Source organism: Phycodurus eques, chromosome 20 (genome assembly GCF_024500275.1).
Source record: "Phycodurus eques isolate BA_2022a chromosome 20, UOR_Pequ_1.1, whole genome shotgun sequence".
Lineage (NCBI taxonomy): Eukaryota > Metazoa > Chordata > Actinopteri > Syngnathiformes > Syngnathidae > Phycodurus > Phycodurus eques.
This window is the reverse complement of record NC_084544.1, coordinates 13,543,666-13,568,900: the sequence shown is the minus strand read 5'-3', so window position 1 is coordinate 13,568,900 and position 25,235 is coordinate 13,543,666. Positions and strand designations below refer to the sequence as shown.

General features: G+C 41.4%; 1 protein-coding gene across 9 annotated transcripts in view; it reads right to left on the bottom strand.

Moving 5' to 3' along the window:
• The window catches only part of LOC133396031 (sodium bicarbonate cotransporter 3-like), a 50,756-nt gene that overhangs the window by 24,148 nt on the left and 1,373 nt on the right, over nucleotides 1-25,235 (bottom strand). For 5 of the 9 annotated variants that reach the window (XM_061665433.1, XM_061665437.1, XM_061665432.1 and 2 more), the window contains exons 2-6: nucleotides 14,028-14,109; nucleotides 12,889-13,038; nucleotides 8,650-8,788; nucleotides 6,306-6,466; nucleotides 4,932-5,120 (exon numbers count right to left, since the gene is read on the bottom strand). In XM_061665433.1, coding sequence (XP_061521417.1) covers nucleotides 4,932-5,120; nucleotides 6,306-6,466; nucleotides 8,650-8,788; nucleotides 12,889-13,038; nucleotides 14,028-14,109 — 721 coding nt within the window. The other 4 variants (XM_061665441.1, XM_061665434.1, XM_061665439.1 and 1 more) reach the window with 4 other exon arrangements.

Sequence of the window (25,235 nt, the reverse complement as noted above, 5' to 3'; positions counted from 1 at the left end):
AAAATGGATTTGAGTGTATCTTATATACTGTCACTATTCATCATGTCAATGTTATCACTGTAATGCGTTTTGAGAGGATACAAACTGTATGAGTGACTGTGTCAATAGTAGTACTCCATGAGCAAAAACAATCCAATACAGAGTCCTGCCAATAATCCACAGGTGCCTGTAGAAAAAAAATATCTTAATCATAGATGTTGGCTACAATTTCTTTTAACCTGTCGCCAAACATCGTCATTCAGACTAATTACTGTAAATGACACACAAAAGGTATTTACTGTCCATTCACCGCTTATTATACAGTAATTCGGCTAGCTATTTAAAGCCTTAAACTTTCACCAAGGCACACTAATTAGACTAACGATTACAGTGTGATAATCTCATTCCAGTAGGGCAACCCCCACACAGAAGTCAAGACACTTGCCTCTTGGGAAAAAAGTATAAATCCTCCTTGAAGAGGGTCCAATTACAGAAGCGTAGCAGCTATAATAAGAACACCCTTTCGCACAACCTCTCAGGTTCAACAAGTGATAGCAAGTACCAGTGTTCCATACTTTGGATATGGAGCCAGTCAAGCACAGACCTACACACGCACACATCTAATAATAAAGTAGGGTAGAGGAAATTAAAAGTCTCTCGTCGCAATCATGACTGCTCCTATTGAACCACTAAAGCCAGTCTGCTCTCAAGTTTAAGCCAAACTATGTTCCTTACACAAATTACACTAGCTTCATGTTGATTGGGTAAAAGAATACTAAAAAAAGAATGAGGATGGGTTGATGAAGAGAAAGGTGTACAAGTGCAAAATGACTGGTGTTTAAGCATGACTGTACTGGAAAGGTTGAGAGATTTGGTGTCACTTTATGCAGCAAACAAAATGAAAACACAAGCAGCTGCAGTGCTGTGAAAAAGTATTTACCCCCTTCTCAATTTATTTTCTTTTTTTGCTTCTTAACTTCACTGCTAATGGTTAGGGTCATCAACCAACTAACTATCTGACAAAAGTAACCAGAGTAAACATAAAATACAGTTTTTAAATAATCTTACTTATTAAAGGGAAAAAAAACTGGTCCTTTGTGAAAAAGTAATTGCCCCTGAAACCTAATAAATGGTTGGGCTATCCTCAGCAGCAGCAACTTAAATCAATCAAATCAACTGGCAATGTATCTTGCACATCTCAATGAAGATATTTTGACCAACTCTTCCTTGCAGAATTGTTTTAATTCAGCGACATTAGAGGGTTTTCGAGCATGAACACCCTTTTTAAGGTCAAGCCATTCAGAAGTTGACTTATTGGTGTGTATTGGATCATTTTCCTGCTGCAGAACCCAAGTGCGCTTCAGCTTGTGGTTACCGGCTGATGCCCGAACATTCTCCTTCAGAGGTTTCTGGTAAAAAGGAGAATTCATGGTTTCATCAACCACAGCAAGTGGTCCTGGTCCTGAAGGAGATAAGCAGCCCCAGACCATCACACTACCACGACTATGTACGACTGTTGGCATGATGTTCTTTTTCTGAAATGCTGTGTTATATTTACACCAGATCTAATGAGACACATAACTTACAAAAAGTTCAACTTTGTGTCATCAGTCCATAGAATATTCTCTTAAAAGTCTTGAGAATCATTCAGATGTTTTTTTTTTTTTGTTTTTTTTTTGCAAAAGTAAGATGCGCCTTTGTTCTTTTTGGTCAGAAGTGTTTTTACCTTGAACTCTGCCATGGTTGCCATTTTTGCCCAGTCACTTCCTTAGTTAAGGACAGTGTTCATGACTCAACAAAAAGGCCAGAGAGGCCTCCAGTTCTGCAGATGTTGTACTGGGTTCCTTTGTGACCTGATGAGTAATCGCTGTGCTCTTGGGGTCTTTTGTAGGCCGGGAACTCCTGGGAAGGTTCATGACTATCCCATGCTTTCGCCATTTGTGAATAATGGCTCTCACTGGAGTGCTAAAACTTTGGAAATGGCTTTATAACCGTGTTCAGACTCATAGATGTCAATTACTTTATTTGGCATTTTGTTGCAGGTTTTTGAGCTCTTTTGACTGACATCATTTTGTCACGCAGGTTCTATTTAAGTGAGTTCTTGATTGGACCGGTCTGCATGTAATCAGGCTTGGGCGTGCTCCGTAAAAATGAACTCAGCTTTCCCAAAAATGTGATACCCACAGTTATTTAATGATTTAACAAGAGGCGTCAATTAGTTTTTTCACACAAACTGAATAGTCCCCCCCCCCCTTTTATAAATAAAACCACCATTTAAAAAATGAATTTTATGTTTGAGTTATCTTTTTTTCTATTATTTACATTTGTTTGATAACCTTAAACAAAGTGGGGTAACTATGAAAATAATTTGAGAAAGGGGGAAATATTTCTCCACAGCAAGTACACCTCAATATTAGACTATATTTCACATTGGCTGATAGCAAACGCAATTACAAGCCTGCGGTCAGACAGGCCACAGTGCTCTCGTCAAACCAGAAAAATATTTTCCAAATGTAGAGTTGCAATAAACCAAACTAACAACAGCAAGTTGTTTGTATTACTGATAATGAAGCAAATGCAAGCTCCTTTGTTTACTTTACTTCACACGGTAGGCTGCTAACAGCTGCAAGTGATGCCCTAAATGGAGTGAATTTCAACAATATTGGTCGAAACATCTCTATTATCATAATGAAGCCAATTCTAAAAAAAAAAAAAAAAAAAAAAAAAAAAAAAAAAAAAAGGAAATTACAGTATTTATTCACGCTTATTAATCTTTGGAGATATCCACTAGTCAGTTCAGATCAGAAGTTCCCCAGCTGCTCTACCAGTACAATTACCTGCAAACCCTTATTAAAATGTCTCGGATGAAACACCTTGACTTAAAATCTGTAGCATTGGGGCAACAACTATACAAGAAGGAGAAGGATTAAGAGCAATCAGGTCACAAAGCCTTTTTCGTGGACAGCCATGACACCGCAACCAAAAGACGTATTAACAAACTTGATCAAGCAAGCGATGAAGGAATGCTCTGAATATGTGCGGGGGTTCATAAAGGTTTAGGTGGCAGAAATCAGTCAGACATTTTTGAGACATATAGAAAGAAATAGAGAGAATGGGGAATCATAACATTTACACTACTGTGCAATTTTCCACCACTTTGTTTGAATGGCCGTTTCAACATTCATTGTGTAAAAAAATTTGAGGAAATCCAGTCAAGTTAACAGGATTATGCAAAATGATTTAAAACCAATTCCCACTAAACTTTGTAAAAGGGCGGCACTTCAACCAAGGAAGAGCTACTTACATTCTGGTGAGAATCTGGATAAAGGTTCAGATACCAGGCCTATTTTCAGGGTCTGTGTCCCATGACATAGTCTGTCCTGCATGAAAACCGCTAATATTGTTTCCATATTTATCAGTTCTGCCTTAGCAAAGGTCTACGAAAAGAACAAATCTAATGAAGGTCTACTGCGATTGGCTGGCAACAAGTCCAAGGTGTAGCTCGTTCTAGCCAAAAGTCAGCGTGGATAGGCTTCAGCTCACCCACCACAACCCTAATAAGGACATGCGCTATAGAAAATGGATGCTGGTTTCCTAAGAATGTTAATGTTGCACAGTATTGTAAATGAATGAGAGAAAAGGAGCAAGAATGCTTCAGAAAGTGAGCTTTGTCATGGGTAATTGATGAGATGGCCGCAAAGTTAACAAGATGCAGAGCTTTCATGCTAGTGCTAGTGTTTTCTGATCAAGCTGTGACTCACACTGGCAGGCTACACAGATATTTGCCTTCTAAGGGCAGCTGCTCAGATCCCTGGGATGCACAGGATGATTGCCGGCTGAACTGGGGCAACGCTGCCTCTTCCTCTGTTGAGTTTGGTGGGTCGTCATCCTTGGGCGGGGATACCACCACTTCTGGGATGCTATGAGGGCCAAAGCCAGCTCCTTGGGCACGTGGGGGGCTTGGGGAGGCACGCCGAAAGGACGCAGGGGTACTTTGAGGGGTTGTGTGGAAAGAGGGACCTGGGGGCCGCCCCGTGTTGGAGGAAGAGGAAGGTAGGAGATGGTTGAGTAGGATGGAAACTCGGGATTCTTGTCTCTGCGGCAGGTTGGAGGCAGACGAGGCTGCTCCTGGCTTGTGGAGGGAGAGACGCGAAGAGGAAAGGCCCTCTCCTAATAGAGGAGACAATGGCAAAAAGTAGAAAGAAGGCAGGGAAAGGAGAAAGAGGAAAAAGGGATGGAGCAGATAGGAAAAACATGTGAAGTCAACATATATTAAAGGGATGGTATCTGACGGCGCAAGCCACACAGGGTGAGGAGCAGGGACATAGCTGAAGTGTTGTTAGAGAGATTCATGCATGCATCAAGTGAGCAAATAAAATGGTTCAGTGCAGAACACACTGAGAATGAGTCAGTGAGGAAGGGAGGGAGTGTCCACAAGGCCCCAAAAACCTGTCTCATTCAAGCTCAATCAATCACGCTTCAAATCGCATGCCAGATAATACAATATCAGTGCAATTAACTGGAGGCAAACTCCCACAGCAAACCAGTCCAGAACACCTACAGAATAACACTTATTGGGCTCACAGCATTCAACTTTGCCACTACAGCTAATGACCATCACCAACAGTCAATAAGAAACCGAATTTGGATCAGAATCTTGAAAGTTTACTAAAATGTACAATGCTGCAGCCATGCACTTGTTCAAAAAGAATTCAAGATCAGTATTTCATACCAAGCCAGCCATACAGACACAATATTTAGCACCCAGATTTCTCTTTCGCTTACAGGGGACTTATTGCTTCACTATTGTTTGATCCCTAGATGGTACTCACTTTTACCATCCACCTTCTATGCACGCGTTGAAAGATATAAACATTGTATTTTTAGAAATGCTTTCGTAATATTGGATCGTATGCAGGAAAAAGAAAAGTGAGTGCACTGTAGAATCTCACCGTTTCGTTCAAGCAAGAGAGGGTCAGAATGTTTCTTGCCTATGTCAGCAATGGAGCGCACCAAAGGGATGCGATTACTGAGCTTCCTCTCATTCTGATGGTGGTGCTTCTTCAGCATTGCCTCACGCACCTTCGCCCGCAGGTCCTCCTTAAGCTGTCCCGACGCCACCATGCTATCTATCACCATGTCTGAATCAACAAACAGCAAATTACAACAAATGGAATTAAATCCATAATATTTCCTCAAATAGTGGCCAAAGGTGTTTAATCAACTGCGGAGATTACCAGGCGTTAATTTGAAGTAAAGCTTTGAATTGCCCTTGATAAAATGACTAGGGCTGTCGATATTGAACCTTATCAGAATCAAATATCCTATTGATTATTCCTTCGAATATGTAATTGCTTCGCTTAGCCGACAGAGAATCATTACTTTCTTATTACAAGAATGAGTGTCCAACTCCCTCAAACTGAAGCATTTGGTAGCAACATGGCTATGTTAGAGGTAATTACATCTACCTCGTGGCACCATCTTTATTCGCTTTCCTCAGAGTAAAATATTTAAAAGTGAGGTGCTTTAGTGGACAGAGTTCTCAGCGATTAACGCTGTATTGCACATAACTCGGAAGAAATGTCCAATCTCCCACTTGGAAATGTGCAGCCAGGATAAATTGATGTTATGCAGGGAAAAATGACATTTAATGGTGGTGCCCAATCGTGAATTGCAAGATGAGATAAACTATTTATTTTGACTTATTGGTTATTCTTCACATCACAATTTACCACAACCTGTTCTGCATGAAAATTGGTGAAACTATAATGTATATCATCTCTGTGTAAAGTTGTTTCGTAAAATGTAAAAATGTGATCACAACCACTAGTTTACAGGATAAAGGGAATCCTGTTAATGACGGACTTCCATTCCCACGGGGGCGACGTAACCCGAGTTTGTACGCAAATTGCCAAATCTAACACGAACCTTCGCTAATGCAGTAGTAAAGTCCCTCCTTCTTGTGGTCTTACAGTGCTGTGCAAAAAAACTTTATTGCGCACTGTTCGCAACCTCTAAACCGATGTTGAGACCGACAAAACACTGTAATGACAAACATCATACCTCAATTGTGAAACAACACACACAGGGAGGTTGTCAGACATCTTTACTTTCAACAGGAATTATTCAGTGTAGGAACAGTCTGGATGCTGCGTAATTGAGTCCGTTACACCACAGGCCACTATTCGGGGAGATATGGTAAATGCAAAGTTTGACTCTATTGAAAAATACCAATGGCCACCATTTAATGGTTGTCTTCATTACAATTCAACATTTAAAACACAAACATACAGTACATACATAGGAAAAAAAATAGAACGGTCTACCAGCAATTTCCTCTATACTGTTGGCCCTCATATCCAGCATGACCGTGCCATTGAGGATGCAGCTACGCAGTTCAAATAAACTGTGCAGTGACAATGTAGCCACGTAAGGCTTGCTCCATCTTTCCCCACCGTCTTCCACATCCTCTTCAAATTTAAGCCACCTGTAGATGAGTCCCATAAAGAATGCAGGCATTAACACATACAGAGTTTCACTTATAATTTGAATTGATGTATATTGTAATATCGGTCTGTTTGCATTGCTAGGCGAACAAATACAGCGGCTGCAATAAGTATTTAGCACGTCACCATTTTTCTCAATAAATATATTTCCAAAGGTGCTATTGACATGAAAATTTCACCAGATGTTGCCAACAACCCAAGTTATCCATACATACAAAGAAAGTAGAACAGAACTTACAGCTCAGAAATTAAGTGTTTGTGTAAAAATGTGAAATGACAGTGAAAACGTATTGAACACGCCAACTGGTATTTATTTATTACTTTGCACAAAAGCCTTTGTTTGGACACTTCCTGTATGGAGAAAGTAGTCACATGCATTGCTCGGGTGTGATTTTGGCCCATTCCTCCACACAAGCAGTCTTCAAATCTTGAAGGTTCCGTGGGCGTCTTTTATGGACTTTGAGTTTCAGTTCTTTCCATAGATGTTCGATGAGATTCAAGTCAGGTGATTGCAACTTTATTTGTTTTCTTTGAAACAAATTGAGAATTTCCTTGGCATGATGTTTTGGATCATTGTCCTGATGACATGTCCACCCTCGTTTCATTTTCATCATCCTCGTAGATGACAGGAAATTTTTGTCAAAAATGTCTCAGTACATTTGCCCATTCATCCTTCCGTCAATAATAAGTTTACCAGTACCATTTGCTGAAAGCAGCCCCAGACCATCATGTTGCCACCTCCGAACTGGTTTTTTTCTGTATTATGGCGCTGGGATGGTGGACGACTGGTTAGCACATCTGCCTCACAGTTCTGGGGACCAGGGTTCAAATCCAGGACCCACCTGTGTGGAGTTTGCATGTTCTCCCCGTGTCTGGGTGTGTTTTCTCCGGGCACTCCGGTTTCCTCCCACGTCCCAAAAACATGCGTGGTAGGTTGATTGAGGACTCTAAATTGCCCATAGGTGTGCATGTGAGCGCGAATGGTTGTTTGTTTCTATGTGCCCTGCGATTGGCTGGCGACCAGTTCAGGGCCGCCTCCCGCCCAGAGATAGCTGGGATGGGATCCAGCAGCCCGCGACCCTAGTGAGGATAAGCGGTAAAGAAAATGGATCGATGGATGTATGATGGCCCCAACCGTGCTTATCAATTAAGACAGAATCAGCTGATATTCATTTGCACTGACAAGGGGCTGGATTGTTTTTTGATTATTGATAGATTTTAGGTTGTCTTGGCTTTCCATACCTTTTCGGACCTTACTTTCTTCATGTGTTCAATACTTCTTTTCCTGTGTCATTTCACATTATGACGCACAACTTAATTTCTGAGTTTATTGGTTCTTTCTTCTTTGTATGTATGGATTACTTTGGTTGTTCCCAACATCTGGTGAAATTTTAGCACCTTTAGAAATATATTTTGTGAGAAAAATGGTGACGTGTCAAATACTTATTTCAGCCACTGTATATCTTTGGTAGATTAATGTGCAGAGTCTCTTTCCCACCCACTCAGAAATTGCCAATCATATCATAGTCAATTATACCAAAAGGAAAATAAAACTCTCCAAAAGAAGACATAATGTAGACATTTTCAGGGGACCATGAGACAATTGTCCATAAAACGTGGGAAGCGAGAATCATGATGTAGTTATATTTCATCAACTCCTGTGTGGCTAAACAGCACACAGATCACATAATATGTATACACTTTATTTTTCTCCATTTTGGACAGCCCGATATTTTATTGCCAGCCAACACCACAGAATACTTGCCAAAGACTCACAGAAAATCTGTCAGGTAAAAGTGGATGTAAAGAGCAATGGAAAACTATTACTACATAGCATTAGGCAAGGTGGTGGTGTAACTTTATTAATGCAGTTGGATTGTTCTGTTTAAGAACTAACTTTTAGGTCTCATGTACTCACATAAACAAGTGGGATATAGTTTTGGTCATTTATGCATGCATGAATGAAAAAAAAAAAAAAAAAAAAAAAAAAAAAAAATGCACCTGTGTGTGTGTGTGTGTATATGTTTAAGTTCGTCCGTTACCCCAGAACTTCCAAACAGAGAATGTGTGTCATATTTTAAACTGCAATGTGGGAATGAGGACTCCGTAATTTGGAGGACTACTGTGATATAACATCAAGTTTTCTTCTCATCTTTAGTCTGACCTGGCAGTTTCCCTCCATTCAGTGGCACGGCCATCTCGGAAGGATAGCTCGTCCAACTCGGTGAAGAGATCATGGGGAACATGCTCCAAGTCATCGTCCTCCGTGCCCAGAATGAACTGGACCCGCTGGGATGGAGTGTCTGTTAAAATAGTGGTAAAGCGAATCTGTGTATTTAGTGGTTTAACAAGAAATGTAAATATTTGTCACTTTCCCACTGTACATCTACAGTACACATTGAAAATACATACTGTAAATTCTGTTTTTTTTTAAATGACAAAATGTGTAAGGAAAAAATTATGATATTTCTGTTCCTGTCATGTCTGACTGAATCCAGCAAAGCAGTTTTCTTACAGTTCCATTTGTGATTTACACCTGTCAAAATGCTGAGTCTGGCTGGAATGGCCACTACAACTTGAGTACAACGCACCACGAATTTTGAAAATCAGATGATGGGTTCCGGTGTGATATCACCTACAGAACATCTGGTTAAAAAAAATACCTTTAAATTACAGAAAAAAAACAGTATAACTTCATCATTTCACAACGTATCACCTTGACGGTTTCGTTTCGTCTGCTACTCGGGGAATCCCTTGTCTGATTGGCTGACAAGTTTCAGTTAAAAATACCCACCAGTAAGCTTGGACGGGGCAATATTCTGAGCGGTTCGCAAAGTCAACACGTCAAATTTACCATGACATTTCAGATGGCATTACTTGCCTTAAAATTTCAATTTGAATTGTGCAAAAGTAACATTATTCGTGAGCAATGTGGGCAGTAGGTCATGCAATTTAGTCATTTGTTTTTTCCTGAATATATTTGTTACAGAGGATTTTGGAGCCTTTGAAGTGCTCATTCCATGCTTTTTAGAAAATTCCACACAGATTGAGGCTACTTGTCTTGTTGCTAATTAATGTCTTTTTAAAAAAGTAACAAAGTAAATCCATTTTATATGATTAAACTTAAACTCTGCAAGATCGCATGGACATCGGGGACAGTGCCTCTGGATTGGCAGACTGGGGTGGTGGTACCCCTTTTTAAGGGAGGAGGACCGAAGGCGTGTTCCAAATACAGGGGCATCACACTCCTCAGCCTCCCTGGTAAAGTCTATTTAGGGTGCTGGAGAGGAGGGTCCGTCGGGAAGTCGAATCTCAGATTCAAGAGGAGCAGTGTGGTTTTCGTCCTGGCCGTGGAACAGTGGACCAGCTCTACACCCTCGGCAGGGTCCTCGAGGTTGCATGGGGGTTCACCCAACCAGTCTAAATGTGTTTTGTGGACTTGGAGAAGTCGTTCGACCGTATCCCTCGGGGAGTCCTATGTGGGGTGCTTCGGCAGTATGGGGTACCAGACCCCCTGATACGGACTGTTCTGTCCCTCTACGACCGGAGTCAGAGTTTGGTCCGCGTTTCCAGTGAGGGTTGGACTCCGCCAAGGCTGCCCTTTGTCACTGATTCTGTTCATAACTTTTATGGACAGAATTTTCTGGCGCACGAGTGAGGGAAGAATGGAACTGGAGATCGACAGGCGGATCGGTGCAGCATCTGCAGTCATGCAGACTTTGTATCGATCCGTTGTGGTAAAGGAGGACCCAAGCGGTTGATCCATGTGCCTACCCTCATCAATGGTCACGAGCTGTGGGTCGTGACAGAAAGAACAAGATCCTGGATACAAGCGGTCAAAATGAGTTTCCTCCGCAGGGTGTCCGGGCTCTCCCTTAGAAATAGGGTGAGAAGCTCGGTCATCCGGGAGGGGCTCAGAGTAGAGTCGCTGCTCCTCCACATCGAGAGGAGCCAGATGAGGTGGCTGGGGCCTCCCGGACACCTCCCTGGTGAGGTGTTACGGGCAGATCCCACCGGGAGGAGACCCCGGGGACGACCCAGGACACGCTGGAGAGACTACGTCTTTCGGTTGGCCTGGAAACGCCTCGGGATCCCCCCGGAAGAGCTGGATGAAGTGGCTGGGGAGAGGGAAGTCTGGGCATCCCTGCTAAAGCCACTGCCCCCGCGACCCGACCTCAGATAAGCGGTAGAAAATGGATGGATTGATGGATGGTATTAACATGAAAATTTCACCAGATCTTGGGGACAACCCAAGTAATACATACATACAAAGGAAGAAGAACAAATAAGATCAGAAATTAAGCTGTATGTCATAATGTGAAAGGACACAGGAATAAAGTATTGAGCACACCAACTGGTATTTATTTAACACTTAGTACAAAGGCCAATGACAGCTCCAAGACGCCTCCTGTATGGAGAAACTAGTCGCATGCATTCCTCTGGTGTGATTTTGGCCTATTCCTCCACACATGCAGTCTTCAAATCTTGAAGGTTCCGTGCGCTTCTTTTATGGACCTTGAGTTTCAGTTCTTTCCATAGATTTTCAATTGGATTGGATCGAAGTCCCATGATTGGCTGGGACATTCTTACCGCTTTTGTTTTTTTCTTTCAACCCGATTGAGAGTTTCCTTGGCAGTATGTTTTGGGTCATTATCCAGATGAAATGTCCACCTTTGTTTCATTTTCATCATCTTCGTAGATGGCAGCCAATTTTTGTCAAGAATGTCTCGGCACATTTGCCCATTCATCCTTCCGTCAATAATAAGTTTACCAGTACCATTTGCTGAAAAGCAGCTCCGGACCATCATGTTGCCCATTCATCCTTTCTTCAATAATGTGAAGTTTACCAGTATAATTTGTTGAAAAGCAGCCTCACGCCATCATGTTTCCACCTCCGAACTTTACTGTTGGTATGGTGTTTTTAGGGTGATGTGCAGTGCCATTTCTCCTCCAAACGTGGTGTGCATAATAGCATCCAAACAGTTCAATTTTGCTCTCACCAGACCAGACTATATTCTCATAGTATTTAACTGGCTTTCCAAATGTTGTTCAGCAAACTTTAAACTGGTTCTTGCATGGTGACCATGCATACAGGCCATTGCGGCGGAGTGCATTACTCACTGTTTTCCTTGTGACAACAGTAGCTGCTAATTCCAGGTCTTTTTGAAGCTCTCCAGAGGTGGTCCTTGGCACTTGGACAACTACTCTGATTATTCTTTCCACTCCTCTATGAGGAATCTTGCGAGGAGCACCTGATCGAAGCAAATGTATGGCGGTATGATTGGCTATTCATGTACATATTATGGCCCCAACCGTGTTGACTGGAACATTCAGGAGCTAACATGTCCACCCTCGTTTCATTTTCATCATCCTCGCAGATGGCAGCAGATTTTTGTCACGAATGTCTCGGTACATTTGCCCATTCATTCTTCTGTCAATAACGTTAAGTTTACCGGTACCATTTACTGAAAAGCAGCCCCAAACCATCATGTCGCCACCTCCGAACTGGTGTTTTTATGTATTACGTATTATGGCCCCAACCGTGCTCACTGGAACATTCAGAAGCTTAGATATGCGCCTGTAACCAATGCCATCGTTATGTTTTGCAACAATTAGTTTGTGATGGTCTTGAGACAGCTCTTTGGTCTTACCCATCACGATATGTGTCTTGACTCACACCTTGGCAATGAGACCTTTTTGTAGGCCATCAATTAGAACTTAACCAGCTGATATTCATTTGCACTGACAAGGGGCTGGATTGCTGTTTGATTATTAACAGACTTAAGGTGTTGTCTTGGCTTTCCATACTTTTTTGCACCTCCCTTCATGTGTTAAATACTTATTTCAGCCGGTGTATATTAAACCAGCTAACCTGAATCGTCTGCTCAATTCATGTGGAATTAGTAGTTCAAAAAGGTATTTGGGACTTAAGCCTTTCAGTGATTTGTGCAGAATGAGTTAATCATTTTAAGTTAATTCTCATTGAAGTGATCTGAGAACCTACATTTGCTCAAGCTCTTTTCACTTATCAAGTCTACTGTAAATCAATAAGTACACAGTTGCTCTGTCAGTTAGTCAGTGTTCTCACAAGATGATAACTACAAATGCTGACCTCTACTGCGTTTATGTGGCTATTGATGTGTGAATTAATGACCCGATGTTTCAGCACACAGCAAAACCCGATGTTTCCAATATTATTGTTGAAAGAGAGATTCTTCAGATGAGCAATATCTTTAGACATATCTAAGACAACCAAGTTTGAAAACATGAATAAAATGTGTTTATTTTTATGTTCAGGTAATACGGCAATGGTAAAATGGAGAAGAAAGACTTTCAGAACAAAGTGTTGTTTGGAGGTCAGCAGAAATTGAATGAAGTGAATTGAAACGCTTTGTATTCTAACCATAAGGGGGAGATTCTCGGTCATCCTCTTTCCCGTCCTCAGAATCTTTATCCCTTCTCTTTCTGTGGTGCCTGTGTCCTCTGTGACGATGCCTCCGCTTGCTTTCTCTTCCAATAGGAACATGAACGCCTACGTACACTGCTCTGTGGCCTAAAAAAAAACAATTGCAAAATACCATTAAGACAAACTGTGGAAACAAAGAAAGATTCTTAGAAACAAGACAAAAAGAGGGACTAGGCATTTGACAGTAAATTCAAATTTCAAATGATTAACAGTTGATTGACTCTGACGGTTCATTTTAATAAAGTAACACGTTATCACACTCGTCACGAAGCATATCCAAATTCAAAATAAAACATGAGACTAAATATCCTACACAAAAGATCACACAAATTTGAACCAGGTAAATTGTGTGCAAAATTCAACATGGTCCTCAATTTCTCCCAAATCCTTGTTAATGCCACACTGAACTGTGAGACGCAAATGACTTCCCAAACAAGACAGCATTTACACAGACTTTCTTTAATTTTTAGAAGGAACTAAGGAACAAACAAAGATGAAATGCCATACTTCGACAGAAAACAATATTGTATAAACATGCTGGCGACTGAAAAATATTCTTTATCACTGAAACACATATGCTTTTACACATGGTAAAAGAAGTAGAATCCTCGAATGTACTGCAAGGGGAAATTCAAGTCCTTAGATACCGAGTTGCCATAATGTGACCACCACGTATGGTTTCCTGTGAATTTCTGAAGAAGGGGGTGCCCCTTCCTCAGAAATGCATTGGAGGCTTTTCAGTTGAAAAAAAATGGTCCAACTTGTTGCAAACGGGCAGATGCCATCTTGACACAAATGCAAGGCTGCCCTAACAAGAATATTATGCACAGACATTTAAGAACCTTTAAGCAGGATGAATTGCATAGTCACCGACAATGCCAGCAAATACAGTAAAATCTTGTCTAGGCCAGATGGGAAAAGGCTTTGGTCGGCAAAAAACAGTGGGGAAAAACGAGCACCATTTTTTAATGAAGGACTTGAGCGATGAGGAATTGAAGCCACATAATCAGGAAGCTTTTTGAGGAGAAACACGGTCAAAAATTTTATTTAATCATGTGGCTTGTCTGATGACTTACTTTCTAAGTCGTCCTTTTCGTAGTTTGTTTGAATAGTGAAGCTGCTCTTTCCATGGTCTACTATTGCCTCCTCATCTAGACCCTAGGAAAGAGGCAAAAGGATACAAAGGTTAATTTTAAGAAGAATTATTAAAATCCTTACATATCCAAACTGAACCAAACCAAAGTGTGAAAAGTCCGGAAGTCAGTTTAGGACAAGGGATGCGCTCACGTATGACTCAACATGTATAAGCATTCATTCATTTTCCATCTTGATTGGCCATTATTGATTATCAGAGATTTATGCAATACATGAAGAAACACATTGAGTGACAGCAACACAAGTAGCCACTTGTATGGCAAAGTTGCTCACATTTGCACTTCCTATGAGGCAAGCTTAAGCTGTTCAGAGCAGTAATTTCGGCCAACGCTGTGGAGAACGGACAATACCGAGGGTAGCCTCCATCTGCCTTTGGGTGGGAGTGACGGTTACTGACTGTCGTTTGTGCCTATGAACCAAACAACAGCTCAGAGTACCCAATTTTTTTGGAATCCTTCTGGAGTTGTTCTCGTGGGGGACTTCACCGCTCACCTGGGCAATGACAGCGAGACAAGGAAGGGCATGACTGGGAGGAACGGCACCCCACCAGAACCGAGCAATTAACTATTATTGTACTATTGTGAAGCAGTTTTCTCAGACCATATGCCAGTATTATTTGAGGTTGCTCTTGCTGCTACTCTAGTTAATCCTCTCACTATGGTACAGCGCTGTCATGATTTTAACCCCACCACTGCTTCCCATTTCTCAACCGCTTTTAATGTCAACTGTGTCATTCAAACCTGTTCAAAGCTAAATTTGAGCCCTGGTTGAATGACACGACTACAGCTGGTAGACAGGCGTGTTGGAGGGCTGAGTGCAAATGGAAGAAGGATATTGCAGGTATGTTTCTAAACATTGAAGAGTTGCTGGCATCATTATCAGACAACTGAGAATCTGTTTTACATCATCCTTTTAACGTGCCATACACCTTGTGACATTTTTTTAAATAATTAACTCTGTCCTATATGCCCAACAATCAGTCTGACTGAAGGCCTCACCCTCTCTTTGTGAACCGTTCCTTAACTATTTTGTAAATAAGGTGTCTTCTGCAAGGGATCTAATCCCACCTTTGTATGAACCTTCAATCCGTGTCACCTGCCCTGTGTTTAACAACTTTGACCTGTGACTCTATCCTCTTTATAGGAGATTGTGGGTCACTGGAATCCCTCAAGATCTCCTAATCACACAGTCCTGCTGCGCTTATACAATGATGTTTTCCCCGCTGTAGGACAGACTGTTCTTACTATTGGAAATCGCTGTGTCTTCAAATGTGGTCCCCCACGTTTATACCTGTACATGCAGTCGTTCGGCCTTTGATTACGAAACCCTGACTTGATCCTACAGTCCTGACCGGAATGGATATACTCTCACAACATTGCTCAAATGTCTACATATAGTATAAAAGAGAGTTGATTGTCTTTGTTGGCTCCACTGGGAACGCCATGGTAGATCAAGGTTCCTTGGGAGCCAGTGCATTTCAGACATCATTTTGAAATTATTTTCTTTTAAATCTTCAAATGCTTTAAATCTTCAAATACATTGAATATGTCTGAAGTGCTGAAAACGTGCAAAGACACAATATAGTGCTGAATTGTTGAGATATAGCTTAGGCATCTTTTTCACTGTTTGAATTTTCCTGATTTTGGGGGTTGACATCACGGCGCTCGGGCGTATACTTTCTAGCGTGTGTTCCCTCCCCCACTATATAAAGAAAAAGTGATGTAATTTCATTTGGCTGCTCAGTTGCGTGTTAGCTGTGCTTAGCTTCCATAACAAGACCCATTTACCTCTCCAGCATGCAGTTAGCAAGCTAACGATGGCTACACCCCGAAAATGTGTCATCGCTAGATGCCTCAATTTATAAAACAGCTCGGTGACGTATTGTGAAGCTCCCAAAAAAAATGAAACAAAAAATGCAATGGATTGACTTTTCTAAAGATATGGAGATGGCGAGCTGAACATTAACACCAGCAGTCGACACTGCAGTACGCATTTTACGATGGATAGTTTTGTAAACGTTCAGAGATAACATGGCTTTGTGGGTTACTTTAAACTACTGAATAAAAAAGCAATGGGTTGACTTTTTGAAGACACGCGGATGGCGAGCTGAACATCAACTCCACCATCAGCCGACTCTGCAGTGCGCATTTTAGGGCGGATAGTTTTGTAAACTTTCACCAGGCACAACATTGCTTCGTGGGTAACTTGATACTAGTAAATGGGGCAGTGCCAACTGTCGAACTACCTGGGCTTCCTCCTACCATCATCTGTTCGGCCGTGACATTATGTGAACAACAATGAGGGTAAGTGGACTTGTGTGCTTATTTTTATGATTATAGTCCACAATAACCATTAAATTTTGAAGTTGAGCTTCCTCACGTGATTTTACGTCGTATAAGCTATTATTATTTTTTTTATTCATTCAAATTTGGCAGGCTTGTTAACATTACTCTTCTCTGTGGTGTGTTGAATTTACATGCCATTTTTTTGGGCCTGCTTAGTGCCATTTTAACTCCGATGGTGGAGAAATATGATGGTCTAACCTGGCAGACCCAAACGTATTGTGAGGGTCTGCTATGAATGTGTGGCAGAGTCCTCTGTCAGAAGTATTTTCAACTCCCTTCTCCAACAGAGCTTTGACCAGTCCATGGGAAGCAGATGGGCCATGTTCCGTGTCTCCATTGTTGAGTTGGCTGACAGCAGCTAAGGCCGTAAGGTGGTATGGGATAGTGGAACCTCTGATACAGGCTACATGCATGACTGGTGTGAAAGCTTGGTCCGCATTGCCAGCAGTGAGTCGGCTTTGTTTCCTGTGAGGGTTGGACTCTGCCATGGCTACCCTTTGTCACCAGTTTTGTTCATAACTTTTATGAATACAATTTCTAGGTGTGGGCGAAGCGTTGAAGGAGTCCGGTTTGGTGGCCTTAGTAATATGTCACTGCTTTTTGCCAGATTATGTGGTTCTGTTGGCTCTATAAAGCCACAATTTTAACTCTTGCAGGAGTGATTCGTAGCAGAGTGCAAAGCAGTTGGAATGAGAATCATTACCTTCTAATTTGAGGCCATTGTTCTCAGTCGGAAAAGGGTGCCGGACCCTCTCCAGGTAAGGGATGAGATCCTGACCCCAGTGGAGGAGTACAAGTATCTTGGGGTCTTATTCACGAGTGAGGGAAAGAATGGAGGGGAACTTGACAGGTGGATTGGTTCAGCATCAGCAGTGATGCAGACTCTGCATTATTCTTCTGTGGTGAGAAAAGAGCACAGCCAAAAGGCAAAGCTCTCGATTTACCAATCGATCTACTTTCCCTAACCCTTAACCTAGGGTCACGTGCTGTGGGTCGTGATGAAGATCAAGGGTACAAGTGGTCAAAATGTGTTTCTTTTGCAGGCTCTCCCTTAAGCCTGGTACACACATAAATGCAAATGAACAAATGAACTTTAATTTCTCAAAATAACTAAATGCACACACAAATTCAAAACAATATACCTCTTTAACCCAAGATGTGGTTGGTCCAATTACAAAACATGTTATTAGTGTTCTCTTGACTTTCTGCCCTTAGGTGTTGGGACATTCAGACAGCTGCAGAGAAACTGTATTTAGTTACTGCAGTGTGTGTGGCCAAAGTGGGTGCACCACCAGCTAACAGATGTCACATGGATATCACACCATGCAATAACCATAACATAATCTCACACTCACCAAACTGTCACAATGTCCACCAAATTACTTTCAAAGAATACAACAGATTTAACACTAAGACAAACAAAATTATATGCAATATTGATTTCGACTTGTACACTAATGACAACCCTCAGTCATATATTTGGTAAGGCAAATACCTAACCCTACTGTATCTCATGTACAGTACTATATCGAGACCACAGAGGAAAAGCCTGTTTAAGACGTCACACGGGTTTATAAATACCACAGGGTGACAGTGACCTAATGTTGGCATGGGCTGGTGGTTGATAAGAATGGACTGAATTAAGGATAGAAAAAAAGAAGAGTTTAGAAAGGTTATTCATGAGGACACTTCCTTACAAACGTTTTAGTTTAAATTTCTGACGCAAACATTATCTCACACTAAATATTACTTTTGGTTTTAGTGATACACCATACACTTTCTTCGTGTATTAGTCAACAGCATTTTTAAACGAAGGGATCCAATGTACAATTACCTGGTCTTGTGGTTAAGGCCTCTTTATGCTCCCGCGGTCGCACGGCCGACAACGCCCGCTTTGCATCACGTGACCAACGAATTGCACCGCGCAGCGCCTCTGCGTAGCTTGCCGCGCACCCGACAAAAATAGTTGCTGCGCGTCGAACGCCGCGGATATCATCTCTTGTGATTGGTCCGTTTTAGTAACATGCTGTGATGACGTACCAGCGTGTCCATTGGTTCTACATACTATCTACGTCGCCGCCTTCTCGATCAATTTTGCAGCATAATTAAACGTAGCATCTGGTCATCCAGATCAATTTGTTCTGGCGCGGGTGCCATTGTTGTTGCTTTGTTCCTTGTTACTGAAAGGAAAGGAAAAACGGCTATCGGAAAAGGCAAAAAATGCAGCGGAAACTCCACCCTGTGGTGTCCTGTCCAATACCAGCCGTAGTGACACCCCCGACTTGGAGGAGAACTGCTGCACACTTTCAAAACAGCGCGCGTGGGTTGCGCTCGAGTACAAAGGCAAACTACGCGTGGGACACCCCCAGTGACGTTAGCGCGGTCACCGTCCGCACGAGTATAAAGAAGCATTTAGGGTAAACTCATAGGGGGAGGATCTTTTCCATTCAATCCCAGAGAAGTACTTGTGCAAAGTGTGAAGGAACACAAAACAAAAGGTGATGAAGGCACATACTGAAAAGATACATGATACATTGATGATATCACTGTCTCATGTCTTGGCCTCAATGTGTGACTGGAGTCACTACCGCAGACCACGTAGACATTTTGTTGTAATGGAAAGTATTTACAATATGCCACGACTTGCTTTCCATGTTACATTCCTGATCATGAGCCTGACTTAAATGACAATTCCCACATGCATTACCATAATCACTCTATTGTTAGAATTGAGGCCATCTTGGACTCCATTTATGTGTGCACTAGAAAGTGTGTGTCTTATGTTTGCATTCCTCTGATGGAAGTGGATTTGCATGATCATGTGTAGTGCCCCAGTCTGACAGCACCACAAGAAATACTGGACTTACATTCCTGGGCCAGGTAATTAAATCTGTAAGGGTGGCTAAAGTTGACTGATCTACTCCTCGCTAACCACACAGTATTGGGAGAACACATTATTTTGGATTAAAAGGTACATTCATAAGTACAGTAGATGCAATCAAATGTATGCACACTTGAATCTTTCTGGAATAATATTGGTGAGAGAAGACTGACCTAATCGTACCGAATACAGAGTACCTGTATTAGCCAGAATACACGTGAGTCAATGTTTATATGCAAAGACTAAAGCTGGTTACAAAAATAACAATAATCTTAGTCTTTTTAAGATTCTTAAAATTCCATTTGCTGAAATGTGTTCGTTTTTGCTGTATAACATCTGTTCGTGTACTATTTTCTGTTAATTAACCTTCAAGTACTATGCTCGGAACACTGTGTGATAAGTACAATGTAAGAACACAATGCTCATATTTTTGGGAATAAACATATAGTCTAACAATATGTAAAGTACAATTGTGTATTATTTATCTGAAGTTCCAATAAACATTTTGTAATCAACTGTGTAAATGGGAAAATGTCACAGTGAGGTCTATTAGAAGGACAGCTACAGTAGGTTGTTTGATTGTTAATCCCGTTATTATCATTTGTTAAATTGTTTCATTGGTCAACCAAAATTTGAGCCGTTTCTCTCTCTTTGAGGATATGGCAACATGTTTCCAGTGAGAAATCTCTGCATTGTAGAGCCATAACAATGTCACTTGTATTGGTAACCTGTTTGATTTAATTTATTTAATTTAACAAAAAGCGTAGTACAGTATTTCGTGTCAATGTTATATTAATTGTGAACTAAACTTCAGTATGTTGAAAAAGAAAGAGATACCACAACAACAACAAAAGTCTATGACTGCAATATCTGTGCCTCCCAAATCTGTTCCCGTGTGACTGCATCCCAACAAAAATAAATGTTCCTCATTGAATGTGTATAATTACAAGTCTTTCATCAGTGCTCATAACTAGACTGAACAGTTTACCCTAGTCAGTAAGCGTCATCTGTTCAAACAGCATGCACCACCTTTGTGTTGGCAGACCTATTTTAGCCCACCTCTCCCAAGCAGCCTCCTTTTATTGTCCCTTCTCTCCTTGTCCCGCTATTTCAAGCAGCCATAACAGTCCCTGCCGGTTTCTTCTCGTCTTCGCTTCATGAGATCCCTCAAGATTAGAAAGCAAATGTCCCCATTTCAGAAAGCATGTCGAATGAATAAGGCAACAGCCTCGAATCACCCCCTCTTTCACCTTGGATTTGACTTTCTAACATCTCAGATTTCTCTACCTACCAGACTGTGCACTAAGCACATGCCTTGTTTAATAGCGCTCCGCTCTAGAAGGGCAAAAAACTCATGGACAATGCATGCACCATTACTGGAGATTGCACATGCAGACACAGGACCTACCGTTAGCACATGCTTTTGTTTGTCCATTGAGATTCTACCAAAGACAGCAAGGACGTTAGCCCGTTCCCCTTTTTGACAGTTATCTTGTAGAGACTGCACTCAGTAGAGACACAATCACACTCTTCTTTTCCCGATTCCTCTACTTGTGTCTTTATACAGCGAGGAAGAGCGAGAGAGAGAGAAAGAGAGAGAAAGAGGGTCCAAGCTGCTTCATAACACAGTGCTCTGTTCTACTCCGTTGTCTGCCCGCTCTTTGCTACGCAGCCAATCCCATCATGGCACCATTAATATTTTATTCGCCCCGGCCAAGAGCTAAAAAAACGCACACACAGAGCAACACATGTAGGACACACGCACATGTTCGGAGGGCATGCAAATGTTTACCCGCAGAGGTATTCAGGTCACAAATGAAAACCAATCCCCCACACAGATAAAAGGAAACGGGTACACAGCTTGGCATTCTTCAGGCGGCGGCTTTGAATTGAAGCTAGGAGTATATTCATTAAGATTCTCAAAATAAAAAACAATATTGACATTGACCTTGGAGTTGAAACATTTCACCGATAATTTAAAAACTCTCTGTCTCAGGTCATAATATGTTTTTCTTTTTGGGGAGGAGGAGGGAAACAAAAGGTGGACACAAGAAGCAATGATAGAGGATTCTCTGCAGATCATTATAGATGCTTTACTGAAAACAGCATATGGATATAATAGGCTTACTAGCCATTTTATTTAGTTCCATAAGTAGTGTTAAAAGACAATACCTACAGTATGCCCTCAGTTGATGTGGAACGTACTGTACTGTTTTATAGTGTACATTTTTTACAATGCTTACTATTGCGCAGTATTATGCTTGTGCCACAGTGAGGCACGAGGACACGTGCCTGCGTTATCGCGCCCTTTATGTTTGCTGTCTTCCTATCTGTCAGCAGATGGCTTTTTTGATGGCGCTTTGACTCTGTGAAACAAAGCACAGCTCCTTAATAAATATGCAACGTTCAGCCGCCACAACTTAACGAGTCACAAAGCGATGGTGAAAAGGTGAACCCAAACTTGAACCAGTAATAGCTGCCACACTGAATGACGAATGTGTGAACAGAATCAAAAGCGTGCGGAAACATGGGACACTAAGGGTGAGATATTACGGGACTGTTTACAGTGGAAACTCGCTAAAAATGTGAATCGTACAAAACAATCCATTTAATGTAAGAAACAAGACATAGATGATCTAATGATTGAATCTATTAGTGGAAAGTGGGTGAAATCATCACAGTCTTCCCTCTAAATGTCATTGTTTTTAAACCATGGCACCTAAAGTGGCCCGTTTATGTTCACCAATAATATTTATTTCTCAAAGTGCAACAAGCCTTTATATAGGAAACAAACATTGTGATACTGTATCAGAATGTCCATAATAAGCAACAAAATCACAATTTCAATATTGTTGTCATTTTAACATAACCCCTCAAAAGCTTGAAGCTCAGTTGTGAACAGCAACTTTTTGGAGTACTCACATAAAACCTAAGTGCAGAGCTGACACACCGGACAAGGGCTCATTCACAATTTTGTGAAACTAACAATAGTGGAACAACTAAGGTTGAGTTCCAGGACGCTGGTCGACCTTAGATAAAAATATATATTTTTTTTAACAATCGAAAATTTAAAAAAATGAAAACCGATCCTACAGCCTAAAGTTAAAACTTCTAAAACCTTTATAACCATAAAGGTGGAGTTGTAGGTCACATTAACATAACAGATAACATTAACATTCTTAACCATCATACAATTGTAAGAAAAAATAATCATTACGTAATAAGACTGCAGAGAGGGAAGGATGAAAGTCACCTCATTTAAAGACTAAATACATCTAACTTGCGTAATAGACCATTCTTCCATTATTAAGAGCTAATCCATATCAGAATCCCGGAAAATTAAGCAGTCTTTTAATTGCATCGATGTGGCAGTTGGGCAGGGCCGTAAAAAAGTAAAGAGGGCATATTATGAAAATTTTACTTTGTATTCTGAATACAACTAGTTGTGTCTCTGGGGGACCGGGGTGGGGGATGCCCACCCATTCCATTTGAAATGAAACAACCGAGTTAAGTAATTAACATAACAACCACCCATACACTGAGTCTCACAGCCAATCACTTGGCAGCTTGCCTGGCAGGAGTTCCAGATCGAAAGAACCACTTGGAAGCGGTGGCAGAAGCACCATCATGTCAAAGCAAAAAAGGTAAGCAGACCTACAGTGTTTACACCGATAAGCATTAGCTGTAGCTTCTGATAATAAGGTTATAATAACGATTCACTCAGGTGTCTATGTGGGGTTGTGGGTATTTGTGTTTGGGGATCTCATGTGTTCCACACCACTACATTGAATGACAAGTGTAATTTGGCAGCTTGGTGATAAAAAGCTGCCACCACAAGTGACAATGCAATATAATCTCTATTAAGCGTGTTTGTGTGTCTGCTGCTTTAAGTGTCGTCAGATAGTATTAGAACAGTATTAGCTTCTGTGAAACAGCACTTTTAGTACTCGATTACTCCGTGAAGAATTGCAGTAGATGTGGTGGGGGAGTGTGTCATACACAAAATGAACTCTAAGGTCAATCGCCTGTTTTCCATATTATGGACTCTGCCTCCGCTAGTAGAAACAAGCAGCAAAACATGAGCATTGGCAGGTACGGGCTGTATGAGGCACACTGTTTTTTTATTCTAATGAAAGCCATGCTTGCCAGTGGCCCAGCAGTATAAGGGCAAGATGAGAGGAACCTACGGCATGAGACAGATCCGCCCCTTGAACTCGCTAATTCCAGAACAAAAGCATGTCAGACGATATGTCTCTTTTAAAGCAGTTGCCTGAACACAGCTGACGGGCCTGATTACAAATGCTTCTTCTTTTACCATAATTATACTTTTTTATGGTCCATTTTGTTGTTGATTTGTCCTTATTGTACTGAGTAGTCAGAGCACAGAGGAATGTCTTGCCGTACTACTGCTATGAAGCAATAATTTCCCTCTCTGCCACCCTACCCTTCTCTGGGGGCTTCACAAAAAAAGCTATTCTATTTGAAAGCTCGTAGGGTTAATCCCTTAGTCACTGAGCAGAGGTCTCACGCAATATGTTCACATCTCTAGTTGCATTATGTCACACATGATGATAGTCAGACCTCCAGATTTTTTCAGCAGATATTTCATGAAAATGTTCACACAAACCATTAAACAGGTTATCAATTCACTGCTCCATACCCAAACAAACCAATAGAAGGCAGCAGAGAACAAGCATGAGGCCCAGATGTCTATCATGCACCAAATACATACAATCATGGACTTAGTTTTACTTCTTTAAAAGTGGAGTCAAATATTATAACCAATTCAGAAACGCTGCTATTTAGATATTTCACTTTTCTAACTTCAAGCAAGGTACTCAAAGCACTTACGGTCTCCTCATTCAACTACTGATGACGTAGCATCAGGAGCAACGAGGGGTTCAGTATCTTGCTCAAGGACAATTCAACAGCAGTATCTAATTGTAAAGATTAAAGTGAACCATTTTGTGCAATTAGGTCACAATTTTAATTGGGTGGTGAAGTGACCGGCTAGAAATATAATAAAAGCACAATTTACTCATGGCAGCAGTGCTTCATACACAACACTAGTGTGTGTAAGTGGCGTATGGAGATTATCACCAAACATCAATACCCTCCCACCGCGTCAGCAACTTCCCAGAGCAATTAAATACAGTGGAACCTCGGTTCACGAAATCCCCTGTTTACAAAAATCAGTTTCTGAAAATTTTGCTTCCCAACCTAAACTTCAGTTCGTGAACAGCCACAGCATCCACAACTCGGACCACTCAGTTGTGCTTCCTCTTACAAAGCTTAAACATCATTCATTCCATGCATAACATATTTCAGATAGCTTTGTTTTTTCTGCAGTAAATTAGCCCTCGGTCTGGCTCCCAAGAAAGGGAAAAGAGCATGTGATGGTGCGATTAGGAAGCCCTGGAAAGTGCTATGGTTCTGGCACCGTCCAAGGAGCTTCTCACTGCCTGGGTTGGGCACATACTGGCGCTAGAACAGAATCATTATATTTCTATTCATCTTTATGGGAAAATGGACTCAGTTCGGCAACAGTGTCAGAAATGATCCAGTTTGCGAACCAGAATCTACTGGACAGTATGTGCCGGTTATCAGAAGCTAACGCAGCTAACTAATGGTAATCTGTGCATCCAACAAAAAATGCAGCTCTGCTTACCTTTTGGCTTTGACAACAGAGCAGGTGTTTCCCCCGAGGGGTATGTGGGTGTTTCGGTGTGACAGTGCCTCTTCACAATTGTGTTTCAGACTCCAGTTTTCACTTGAAAGTGGCTCTACAACTTTGCCCAGCCGAGCTGATCATGTGATGGGCAGAGAAACTCGGTGCGCAGGCAGTTATTATGCAAACTACCCCACCTGTAAAATACCAATGGAGCGGAAGTGTAGAACTCCTT